This window comes from Suncus etruscus, chromosome 17, assembly GCF_024139225.1.
Source record: "Suncus etruscus isolate mSunEtr1 chromosome 17, mSunEtr1.pri.cur, whole genome shotgun sequence".
NCBI classification, from domain to species: domain Eukaryota; kingdom Metazoa; phylum Chordata; class Mammalia; order Eulipotyphla; family Soricidae; genus Suncus; species Suncus etruscus.
The window spans coordinates 73,158,982-73,171,761 of record NC_064864.1 but is presented as its reverse complement, the minus strand read 5'-3'; the positions used below and the strand labels follow the sequence as shown (position 1 = coordinate 73,171,761).

At 46.3% G+C, this 12,780-nt stretch overlaps 2 protein-coding genes across 2 annotated transcripts in view; one reads left to right on the top strand and one right to left on the bottom strand.

Annotated features, from left to right (window-relative positions):
• ATP5MJ (ATP synthase membrane subunit j) overlaps positions 1-12,780 on the bottom strand; it is a 425,762-nt gene that overhangs the window by 101,595 nt on the left and 311,387 nt on the right. The window lies entirely within an intron of this gene.
• TDRD9 (tudor domain containing 9) overlaps positions 1-12,780 on the top strand; it is a 123,236-nt gene that overhangs the window by 89,983 nt on the left and 20,473 nt on the right. The window contains exons 24-30 of the mRNA XM_049790470.1: positions 382-482; positions 4,814-4,987; positions 6,231-6,342; positions 7,504-7,716; positions 7,954-8,043; positions 9,297-9,557; positions 11,072-11,227. Coding sequence (XP_049646427.1) covers positions 382-482; positions 4,814-4,987; positions 6,231-6,342; positions 7,504-7,716; positions 7,954-8,043; positions 9,297-9,557; positions 11,072-11,227 — 1,107 coding nt within the window. The remainder of the gene's footprint in view (positions 1-381; positions 483-4,813; positions 4,988-6,230; positions 6,343-7,503; positions 7,717-7,953; positions 8,044-9,296; positions 9,558-11,071; positions 11,228-12,780) is intronic.

Sequence of the window (12,780 nt, the reverse complement as noted above, 5' to 3'; positions counted from 1 at the left end):
ACCACTGTCCTTAGGCATGAAAGGCAAATCTTACCTCCATGCTATCTCTGCCCCCCCCACACCTTTTTTATTTTCGAATCCTTGTTCTTTTTTTTTTTTTTTTTTGAGTCACACCGGCAAGCACTCAGGGGTTACTCCTGCCTTCACGCTCAGAAATCACTCCTGGCAGGCTCGGGAGACCATATGGGATGCAGGGATTCGAACCAAGGACCTTCTGCATGAAAGACGAATGCCTTACCTCCATACTATCTCTCTGGCCCCGAATCATTCTTCTTAAAGCAAAGTTCTGTCACTGGACATCCTGGTCTGGAGGTGGGCATGAGTGAAGGGCAGCAACTCGTCCTGTCACGCCATGCTGAGGGCTGCTGTTCTATCTCATAGCTGAAGCACATTCCGCCCTATGGGTTTCTCTACCACAAGCAACTGCAGTCTCTCTTCAGACAGTGCGGGCAAGTCAAATCCATCGTGTTTGATGGCACAAAGTAAGTAGTGACATTTTGTTCCTGCTGCAGTTCAGTGAGCCTGAGGGTTCACTGATCTCTGGGCCTGTGTGAGAAGTAGACACCTTGGGAGCTGGTGCACAATGGCCACTGCCTATCATTTTATTGGTAGTCAGTCTGGCCAAGATTCGGGTCATGGGTGTACAGCACTGCGGCGGGTGGTTGGCTAAGGAGACAAATGCCCTATTTTGGAGAAACACTTTTTTTTTTAAATAATAGTAATATCTTTGCTTGTTTTTGGGTCACACGGCAGTGCTCGGGTTACTCCTGGCTGTATGCTCAGAAATAGCTCCTGGCAGGCACTAGGGACCATATGGGATGCTAGGATTCGAACCACCATTGGTCCTGGGTCAGCAGCTTGCAAGGCAAATACCCTACCACTGTGTAATCTCTCCAGTCCCTAATAATAATATCTTTATTTAAACACCATGATTACAGACATGATTATAGTTGGGTTTCAGTCATAAAAAACACCCCCCTTCTCCAGTGCAACCTTCCAATCACCAATGCCCTCATCTCCTCCCTTCCCTCGCCCCCTGCCTGTATTCAAGATTGGCTTCTACATCCCTTACTCATTGACTTTGTTATGATAGTTCTCAGTGTAGTTATTTCTCACTCACTCTTTGTGGTGAGCTTCATATCTTGAGCCGGATCTTCCGGCCCTCATCGCTGGGAATTATTTCAATGTCTTTTTTAATTTTTCTTAAAACCTATAGATGAATGAGACTATTCTATGTCTATCTCTCTACCTCTGACTTGTTTCACTCAACATAATAGATTCCATATACATCCATGTATAGGAAAATTACATGACTTCATCTCTCCTATGGCTGCACAATATTCATTGTGTATATATACCACAGTTTCTTTAGCCATTCATCTGTTGAAGGGCATCTTGTTCTTTTTTTTTTTCAGAGTCTGGCTATTGTAAATAGTGCTGCAATGAATATAGGTGTTAGGAAAGAATTTTTGATTTGTATTTTTGAGTTCCTACAGTATATCCCTAGTGTGGTATAGCCAGATCAAATGGGAGCTCAATTTCCAGTTATTTTGAGGACTCTTCATATTGTTTTCCATAAGGGCTCAACTAGACAACATTCCCACCAGCAGTGAATGAGAGTTCCTTTCTCCCCACCAGCACTGATCTTATTTTTTGTGTTGTGTGCCAGTCTCTGGTGTGAGATGGTACCTCATTGTTGTTTTGATTTGCATCTCCCTAATGATTAGTGATGTGGAGCATTTTTTCATGTGCCTATTGGCCATTTGTATTTATTCTTTGAGAAATTGTTCATTTCTTCTCCCCGTTTTTTGATTGGGTTAGATGTGTTTATTCTTGTTAAGTTCTGTCAGTACCTTGTATATCTTAGATATTAGCCACTTATCTGATGAGTATTGGGTGAATAGCTTGGAGAAACACTTTGGGTTTTAATTTCAAGAGGAAATCTTATGCCCACAAAGGGTTTTATAGTTTCAGTTTGAAATTTTGAATTTGGTTTTTTTTTGTTTTGTTTTGGTTTTTGGTTTTTGGTCCACACCCGGCGATGCTCAGGGGTTACTCCTGACTGTCTGCTCAGAAATAGCTCCTGGCAGGCACGGGGGACCATATGGGACACTAGGATTCGAACCAACCACCTTTGGTCCTGGATCGGCTGCTTGCAAGGCAAACGCCACTGTGCTATCTCTCTGGGCCCGAAATTTTGAATTTGTAAGGTAGAATTTTTTCCCAGCGTTCTGTTGGTGTTTGTTTCTAGAAGTTTATTTCAATTTTGTTTGAGTACATGCAAGTTGGACATATTAAATCACCTTCCAATGTAGGTTAATTCCTCCAACATTTTAAGTCCTGTTCCCATGATGAATAATTTATTTTCTTGGGCATGAAAGCTGTAGGGTGTTTGCCTTGCACACAGCAGATTCGAACAGACAGTAGTTCGAATCCCGGCATCCCATATGGTCCCCTGTGCCTGCCAGGGGCAACTTCTGAGCACAGAGCCAGGAGTAACCCCCCTGAGCGCTGCTGCCGGGTGTGACCTAAAAAAGCAAAAAAAAATTTTTTTTTTGTTTTCTTGTTAAACATGCCATTCTCTCACTTCCACTAATTCTTACAGACTACTAATCAGACTGGTGTCAAGTGTCCTAAAAATATTTTTTCCCTGTGTGTATGCACCACACCTGGGGTTGATCAGTGGTTTCCTGCTCTGCATTCAGCACTTATTCCTTAGGGTGCTTAGGGTGGGGTAAAGGAAGGAATGCTGGTGAGGGAACTGTGTTGGCCATGTGCAAGGCATGTGCCCTCCTGACTGTACTATCTCTCCAGCCCCAAGTTTTATACATTCTAATGCAGAAAACAAAAAACCTGACTGTGTGAATACCTATGCTCCCTGGTCTGAAGCGGAGCCCTTGGGTGCATATATGGGACCCAGTGTGAGATTATTCTGTAAGTGCTAATGTGGCTTCTCTCACAGTGATGGCATGAGTAGAATCTTCTCAGGGGTACTCTGCACTTGGCTCCTGGGCTGCTTCCCCACAGTGCTGGGGAGGGTCTTTGAGTTCGTTCCATAGCTTGTTCCACAGTTCTGTGTTGTGCGAGTCAAGCAGGAAGACAAGAGCAGAGGGAGCCAGCTGCAGTCTCTAGGATGCCTCCATTATGAGGGGTGCAGCAGTGAGCATGCCAGGGGTTGGTTCCCCCAAATGGAGGGTTTTGCAGGGTGGGGGTATTTGGCTTGGGTATTGGCTAGGACATGTCTGGCACCACTCTGCACTCGTAGAAGGCTCTAGTTACACAGGGGTCTTCAAACTATGGCCTGCGGGCCATATATTGTATTTGTTCCCGTTTTGTTTCTTCACTTCAAAATAAGATATATGCAGTGTGCATAGGAATTTGTTCATAGTTTTTATTTTCACTATAGTCTGGTCCTTCAACGGTCTGAGGGACAGTGAACTAACCCCCTGTTTAAAAAGTTTGAGGACCACTGCTCCAGTATATGCGGCAAGTCTGGGATTTCTTTCTTTTCTTTTCTTTTCTTTTCTTTTTTTTTTGGCCACACCCAGTGATGCTCAGGCTATGCACTCAGAAATCGCTCCTGGTTTGGGGGACCATATGGGACTCCAGGGGATTGAACCATGGTCCATCCTGGGTTAGCACGTGCAAGGCAGATGCCCTACCACTTGTACCACTGCTCTTGCCCCTGGAAACCTGGGGTTTCTAAGAATACGTTGGATGCTTCTAGAGATCGCTGCTAATTGGTGAATGAATGAGGTAGAGGATGGACTGGGAGAAAATGCATGTGCTCAGTGCAGCTAAGGGTCTGGCTCGGGGGCTTGAAAAGGAGTGAAGGGCCATGGGGCTGTGTGGTAAGGCTCAGGAAAGGATTCCCTGCGAGTTGCAGGGAGGAGAGGTTGAAGCAGGCCAGGCACTGAACCCTGATTGTCCCATGGTGTCACCAGTGGCATATCTGTTACTCATTGCCTTGCAGTTGGGATTGCCTGCAGTGACACTGAAGTGGGGCTCAGGCTCCCTGCGGCTATATTGGTTTTGTTTTTCTTTTTGGGTGTTTCTCCCTGGAGGTGCTTAGGGTCCCAGGGAACTATCTGGATTACATGCTGGGTGCTTTGGTGCTAAGAGCTTTCTGCCACACACAATGTAAGTACATGACAAAAGACAGCCCTTATCTGGGTCCTCTGTCTCCAGAGACTGGTGATGAGCTGTAGGGCCAGCCCATGGCTCTTGGGTTGGGCTTACAGGGCCTTTGGGTTTCATAGTAAAACAGTGTCAAAAACAAAACACAAGTCCCTGCCATTTTGTTATAATGATTAGAATTAAGATTATGAACTAGGGCTGGGGAGATAGCATGGAGATAGGGCATTTGCCTTGCATGCAGAAGGACAGTGGTTCGAATCCCACCATCCCAATGGTCCCTCGAGCCTGCCAGGAGTGATTTCTGAGCATAGAGCCAGTAGTAAGCCCTGAGTGCTGCCGGGTGTGACCCAAAAACCAAAAAAAAAAAAAAAAAAGAAAAGAAAAAAAGAAAAGAAAAGGAAGGAAGGAAGGAAGAAAGGAAAAGAAAAAAGATTATGACTAAAAAATTTTATGTAAACTGTCTAATTTACATTGTGCTGCCTAATACCTAAAAGACACACTTGCTATTAGTTTCCCAAATCTGTTTTTAATTATTGTCTTTAGTGAATGATGTTCCTGTGAGGGCTTTCAAGGAGAGGGTGACTGGTACTTTGAGGAGGGGTGACAAGCATTCCTGGAGCTGTAACGTGGACAGCCTCAGGTGCCTGGGGGTCATCTTTTTCATATCTCTGAGCAGAGCTTTTGTGGAGTTTTCACGGAACCCAACGGAGAGATTTAAAACTCTTCCTGCTGTGTACTTGGCAATTAAGATGTCACAACTGAAAGTTGCTCTGGAGCTCAGCGTTCACTCTGCAGAGGAAATTGAAGGAAAAGTGCAAGGAGGAACAGTCTCGAAGCTCAGGAACACCCGGTATTTGGGGGATCGGGTTGGTCTTTGAGACACATCAGGGAACCAATGTTGAGCTGTGCTAGCACTTATGTGGAGAACACTGTGCTTGCAAGCCTTGCTGTCACTTCTGCTGGCACATTCCCGCTGGGCATGTTTCTGGGCCTCATATGCTCTGCAAGAGTGACATTCCATTTAGGGGCCCACGTAGAAAACAGATGTGATTTCCCATTTATTTTTTTCTGGCTATTTAAGTGGTAGAGATGAAGTGAACATTAGTTTTCTTCCTTTGGCCCAGCCTAGGCTTGTGCTTCCTCTCTTGATCTCTTGATCCTCTGGTCATTTCTCATTTGTAACTTCTTGAGGCATTTGAGGAAGGGAGAGCCTCAGCATGGCTCATTGGAGCCATGTGAGGTTTGGATTCTGAGAGATGGGAATAGTGGTGGCTTTGGTCAGTGTGGCTGGAAAACCATCCTGTCAGTAACTCAGCCCAACCTCTGCACTGAAAATCGGGGAAAGCCAGGCCAGCCTCTCTTTCCTCACTTCAGAACCAAAAAAAATTCTTTTTTTATCAGTGTTCTACTTGCTATACTTTTGCCTGCTTGAAGGAAGAGTTTTAAGCTGCTTCTCTACTGAGAATTGGTCCTATATTCCCTACAATAGTACTGCACTTGGCCTGAGTTACTATCCTGTTCTGGTTTGCTTTTTGGGTAGATTTTGTTTTAGGGGCTTTTTTGTTGTTTTGGGGCCAAACCTGATGGTGCTCAGGAATCACTTCTGTCAGTGCTCAGGGGACTAACCCTATAGGTTACCAGGGATCTTAGATGCAGTTGACTGCATGCAAGGCAAATACCCTTATTGTCCTATCGCTCCAGCCCTCTGACCTCTTCTGAGCTAATTGGGAAGAATGCTGTCCCTCAATCTAGAATGTATAGCCAGCCCTGAAAAGAGACATTTCTTGAGGTCTTGGCCTATAGAGGAATTTCCAAGGGGTAGTGTAGGACTCTGCACTCCTCTTGAGCAGCTGAGAGAGCCCCTGGAAACATTTCTGGGATGAGATCACACACACATATTTTCTTAGATGTTTTTACTAAACTCTTCTCTTCGTGGAGCACATGTCTTGCAATTGTGAGGTCCTCATTTCCTCAGATGCTGAATTCTGCCTCCCTGCTTCTCTGCACCTGTCTGTGAAAACCTGTTTTCTGCAACTGGTCAGGCAGCAACTCAGTGCAGATTGTATTCTTCCTTTTATGACCATGTTACACAGGGTGAATGTGGACTTCCAGAAGCAGACAGTAGACCCTATGCAAGTCTCATTTAACATGTTAGACAGGTCGCAGACCATCACAGACATCTTCCTAACCGTGGATGTCACAGAGGTGAGATGGGATTGGAGGCCTGGGCTGGGCGCCTGCAGCTGTCTTGCTGCCAGGCACTGGGGAGATCGGGTTTCTCTGCTGGCTAAATGGAACTTGGAAATGACAGAAAATGAGGCCCACATGTGTGTTCTAGAAGTCAAGATTAACTTTCAGAAGATATGTATATTTAAAGTGCTAAAATATTATCTTAGCCTGAAGGTACCTGAAAGAATATTAGTTGCTGTGATGGTGTTTTTCTGCAGCAATGCCAGCCTTATGCCTTAGACCCCTCTTAAGTAAAGGGCATTTCCTTTCGGAAAGTGAAGTTTCCCTTAAAAAGCATTGATGCTTCCTGGTGAATTTGGTTTTGTTTTGTTTTGGTTTTGGTTTTTAAGTCACACCTGGGAATGCTCAGAGGTTATTCCCTGCTCAATGGACTCAGGAGTCACTCCTGGCAGGCTCAGAAAACTATATAGGATGCTGGGGAGCAAACTCATGGTTGACCATATGCAAGGCAAATACCTTTTCTGCTGTGCTATTGCTTCTGGTAAATTTGGCGGGGCTATTTTTAAGGGTGCTTCAGAGGAATCCTCAGGGGACGTGGAGCTGTTCCTGGTGATCTCTGGCCAGTGAAACCAGTCAGCTCAGTGTCCAGGGTAGGTGGTTCTATGGAGCCTCTTGTGAGCCACCCAGCAGTGCTTAGGAAACCCTGCAATTCAGGGAGTGAGATTTGAGTAATTGGACATGCACAGCCTGTGTCCCTGACCTTTACTTTAGCCTCCCCAACCCTCCTGGGAGCTGTGGTCTGTGCATGTGGTCCAGGCAACTAGGCCAGAGAGAGCTGCGCTGCTTTGCTTCCATGGCTCACCTGCTTACCACCCCTCCTGACCCACCCACCCCCCCTCCTTCTTGGACTAGTTCCTCAGTTGGCTGTGAGTCCACACTACTCTGAGGACACCTGCAGCCAGGACTAGAGACTGGTCAGAATCCCCTTGTCCTAACCCACTCAGCCCTTTGCTCTTTTTGGTGCTGGTGGGAAGAGGTGGTTGGGGACACAGCATTTCTTCCCTCAGCTGGCTGGGAACCTTGTTTTCTTCGGGTAGGTCTCTTGGTGCCTTCTGAGCTGAAGTTCTCTCTCCACAGTCTTTACTTTGTCTTCAACCTTGGGTGCTCCTTTTCCAGGTGGTTGAAGTGGGGCACTTCTGGGGCTACAGGATCGACGAGAAAAACATGGAGATTCTGAAGAGGCTTACTGCTGAGATCAACCGGCTGAAGCTGGTCCCCTTGCCCACTTGCCCGCACCCCGACTTGGTGTGCCTGGCCCCTTTCACCGATTCCCATAAGGAGAGCTACTTTAGGGCTCAGGTCCTCTATGTTTCGGGACATTCTGCTGAGGTACGTTTTTCATCACCGACCTCACCGAAGGAAGTGATCCCAGCTGACCAGCCATTTGTAAAATATCTATTCTCTGATCTTCAGGAGAAGTGATCCCTGAAAGCAGCCCTCTGGCTTTCCTCCAGTGATACCCATGGGCTGCAGGGGCAGCTCTGTGGCCTTGTCCAAGAGCCAGTGCTCTCCTGCTCTCCTTTCCTTCCTCTTCCTCTCCTCCTCACTCCCTCTCTCTCCCTCCAGGTGTTCTTTGTTGACTACGGGAACAGGGCCCACGTGGACCTGAACCTCCTTATGGAAATTCCCACTCAACTCCTCGAGCTTCCCTTCCAGGTCAGATGGTCTTTCTTTGCTCCTGGAGGAAGGGTCTCTCTTACTCCTCACTGGGCCAGGTCCATTGGAAGGGACTTGCTTAACCTCATTTGTCAAACCTGGGTTCCCTTTCTTTTCAAACACTCTGCTACAGATACTTTTCCAATATTTAGAATAATTAAGATCTTTAGAGGGGGGATGAGATAGCATGGCCTTACATGCAGAAGGAAGGTGGTTCAAATCCTGGCATCCCATATGGTTCCCCAAGCTTGCTAGGAGCAATTTCTGAGTGTAGAGCCAGGAGTAACCCTTGAACGCTGCCAGGTGTGATTCCCCCTCCCCCCAAAAATCTATAGAGGATTTTAGATATCGACATTTTAAGTTAGTATTTTCTAGGAATGTGTGTGTGTGTATGTTTGTGTGTGTTTACAATAGCCATGACTCTGCACTAAGAAACCACTCCTGGTGGGTTTGGGGGACCATATGGAATGCTGGTGATCAAACCCAGTTTGGCCATGTGCAAGGCAAATGCCCTCCCTGCTATGCTATCACTCCAGTCCCTCTAATACTACTTGTAAGGTAGTTGATGGTTGTTGATGACTCCAGAGGAGAACCTAGGTGTGGGTGTAGGGACAAAGAGTACAGTGGGTAGGGTGCTCTAATACTGCTTGTAAGGTAGTTGATGGTTGTTGATGACTCCAGAGGAGAACCTAGGTGTGGGTGTAGGGACAAAGAGTACAGTGGGAAGGGTGCTTGCATTACAGGCAGCCAATCTGAGCTGGATCTCCAAAACCCCCATCTGGTCCCTTGAACACCACCAGAAAAGCACCACTAAGAGTAACCCCTATGTACCACCAGGTGTGGCCCCAAAACTAAAAACTAAAAAAAAAAAAAACCAACAAAACAAAAACTTAAACAGGCTTGCAACCGCATTGTCACAGCCCCTACCCTCTAGTGGAAATGGTTGAAATGCTTTTCCAAACCTTGTTAAAAGTGAAACCAGGGCTTGGGGCTGGAAGTCAGTTGTCTTACCACCTGCCTGGAATGGATAAATTCTCCTTTCCATCTCGAAAATGGCTTAAAAAAAAAAAAAAAGCAAAACCCTTTTTAAAATGTACCTAGGATATGCTCAGCTGCCCCCAAACTGTTCTTACTAGGAATTTTGTGAGCACACAGATGAAGAGCAAAAGTAAGGGGACTTTTTGGCGGTATTCGGTATTCGGTAGAACACATTGTACGTGTTCACAAAACTAATTCAGCCATCTCTGTTGTAGGCTTTGGAATTTAAGATCTGCAAAATGAGGCCCTCGGCCAAGTCCTTGGTATGTGGCGAGCACTGGAGCAGCAGAGCCAGTCAGCGCTTCTCCTCACTGGTGCAGGGCTGCACATTGCTGGTGAAGGTCTTCTCGGCCGTGCACAGTGTCCTACACGTGGATGTGTACCATTGCTTCAGTGCCCATGACACCATTAACATTCGTGACATCCTCATCAGGGAGGGCCATGCTGAGCTCGCAGAGGAGCCCTACGAGTCCAAAGTAGGTTCACACACAAGCATGCATACACATAGCTGAATGTGTGCACATACATTAAGATCACAGTGCTCACTCAGGTGTTTCCTATGTTTTTCCAGAGTGAATAATGGGGCTTGTGTTGGTTTTCTCTTGCTCAGCTTTTCTTTCAATGATTGTTAAATTGAAAATTTTCTTTTTCATGGACATAGCTCCCTGATGGAAGTAATTAGTGAAGTCCTTTAAACATTCAAAACACTATTTGAAGGGCTCCTCCTGAAGTGCCTTTTCTCAGTCTCAAAGAGATGGAGATGCCGGCCTTATTCTTTTCAACTTTCTATTGCTGCTTTTCTTGGGCTATACCCTGTGGTTCTCAGGGGGCTATTCTCAGCAGTGCTCAGGGTACCTTGTGGATGGTGGGGATTGAATCTTGGATTCCTGCACTTGGAACATGTGCATTGTCCTTTGGACTCTCCCTTGGCCCCAGTTTCAATTTTCTAATGACTGATAGGTAGTACAGGCACATTTACTGGCCTCCTACAATGAATTCACTCTTTAAAAAAAAAAAAAAGCTTTAAAAATTTTAGGGCCCGGAGAGATAGCACAGCGGCGTTTGCCTTGCAAGCAGCCGATCCAGGACCAAAGGTGGTTGGTTCGAATCCCAGTGTCCCATATGGTCCCCCATGCCTGCCAGGAGCTATTTCTGAGCAGACAGCCAGGAGTAACCCCTGAGCAATGCCGGGTGTGGCCCAAAAACAAAAACAAAAATTTCTTTATGGGGCCCAGAGAGATAACACAGTGGCGTTTGCCTTGCAAGCAGCCGATCCAGGACCTAAGGTGGTTGGTTCGAATCCTGGTCTCCCATATGATCCTCCGTACCTGCCAGGAGCTATTTCTGAGCAGACAGCCAGGAGTAACCCCTGAGCATCGCCGGGTGTGACCCAAAAATCAAAAAAAAAAAATTTTTTTTATGGCCAGTGAGGTGGCACTAGAGGTAAGGTATCTATGCATTGTAAGCACTAGCCAAGGAAAGATCGTGACTGCTCAATCCCCCGGTGTCCCATATGGTCCCCCCAAGCCAGGGGCAATTTCTGAGCACTTAGCCAGGAGTAACCCCTGAGCATCAAACGGGTGTGGCCCGAAAAAACAAAACAAAACAAACAAACAAAAAAAAACTTTATGGGACCGGAGAGATAGCACAGCGGTGTTTGTCTTGCAAGCAGCCGATCCAGGACCAAAGGTGGTTGTTCGAATCCCGGTGTCCCATATGGTCCCCCGTGCCTGCCAGGAGCGATTTCTGAGCAGACAGCCAGGAGTGACCCCTGAGTACCGCCGGATGTGGCCCAAAAACAAACAAAAAAAATTCTTTATTATTTCTCTCTTAACCTTTCAATGAACTGTAATAAAAGAGGTAAAAAGGTAAAAGAGATATAACATTAAACTGTTCAAGTCTTGACCATATATTACTTTGGTATTTTAATGAAAGTGCTTTTAATGCAGTATTTTAATTTGGTAACATGAATTTTCCTTACTTTGTTTAGCAAAGCCATGAAGTTCTCAAGGATCTCTTTTCCAAATCAGTAGAGATGGTGGCAGACAGGTCTCTTCCATCCCCTGTCAAGGATGATGAGAAGTATCTGATCCGCATCTTGCTGGAGAGCTTCTCTGCCAATAAACTGGGGGTGACCAACTGCAAGGTAGGCAGGAGGTGGCGGCTTCTCTTCTCTTTCTTCCCAGACTCACAGGGACCTTGATTTTCAGTGCTTACAGGGTTCAACCACACCCTGCACAGTGTCCCATGGGCACCCCCTCAACCCTGGATGTTTAGTTCCGTAGACCAGGGCTCAGGGTTGGCCATTGGTTGCTCCCTTTTTTTCTGTCCCTCATACTAGAGATCATTTTGTGTTGGCCCTTCTTCTGACAAATCACTCATGATTCCCTCTAGTTCCATCTTTTCTTTTAGCTGAAAAGCATTCCACTGTGTATCTAGATCACAGTTTTCCCATTCTGCTCTTGGGCACTTGAGTTGTTCTAAATATTGGCTATTCTGAATAGCACTGACATAACAGAAAGCACAAACATCTTTTCAAATGTTTTCTGGGTCAGGTGCCTGTAGGTGTCTGAATAAATGCTCTTCGTCTTTTCAACCTGTTTGTTTGCTCCAGGAACCTTGTAGTACCGGAGGTGCACCCAGGCTTCCCACAAACAGAGTCTGATCTTGAGGCCATCGCCATGTGGGCCATCTCCATGTGAGCTACACCTGGTGATGCTCAGGGGTTACTCCTGGCTATGTACTCAGAAAAAATCGCTCGTGGCTTGGGGGGCCTTATGGGATGCTGGGGATCAAATTCAGCTCCATCCTGGGACAGCTACGTTCAAGGCAAATGCCCTACCACTGTGTTATCGCTCTGGCCCGTCCATGTGAGCTTTTAAACAAGTGAAATACTTGTTTTCTGTAGTAGAATCCTTGACTTCTTCACAACAAGGTTTTTGCTCTGCCCTGAGCCACATCCCCTGCCTTGGTTTTGTTTAAATCCACTTTCCAGTGTGATGTGTCTGTTGAGAGCCCGAGGGGTTGAGACCAGGTGTGCATGTGGATCCAGAGATCTTGTTTGTACTCAGTCTCAGCTTTTTCCCATCAGGGAATGGCACATCCCTGCTGATGTTGATGATGAGGCTGGGTGTTGACTTGTCCCTCTGTTAGGGGCTCTGTACTCACTCCCAGCTGCTCACCAGCTTTCCCTGCACCTCGCCGACTTTCCCCCCCATTTTCCCAGTGCTGCAGGGAAAGTGATGTGCATTTATACATTTACATGGTTGGCATAGTGGGGTGGGTGCACTGACTAATGACTTTCTTAAAGGGGCCAGAGCGATAGCACAGTGGTATGGCATTTGCCTTGCATGCAGCCAACCCAGTAGGGATCCTGATTCAATTGTTGGCATCCCATATGGCCCCCTGAGCCTGCCAGGATTTCTGAGCACAGTGCCAGGAGTAATCCCTGAGTGTTGCCAGGTGTGACCCAAAAACAAAATAAAAAATTAAAATATATAAAATATATAAAAAATAAATATAAATATATAAAAAATATAAAAAATAAAGACTTTCTTAAAAATATAGTTTGAGGGACCGGAGTGGTGGCGTGAGCCGTAAGGTGTCTCTTGCGAGCATTAGTCAAGCACTGAGGCTAGGAGCAGGAGCCACAAGCCAGGTATGGTCCACACTGAGCAGCAAAGGCTTCTGAAGAGAGTG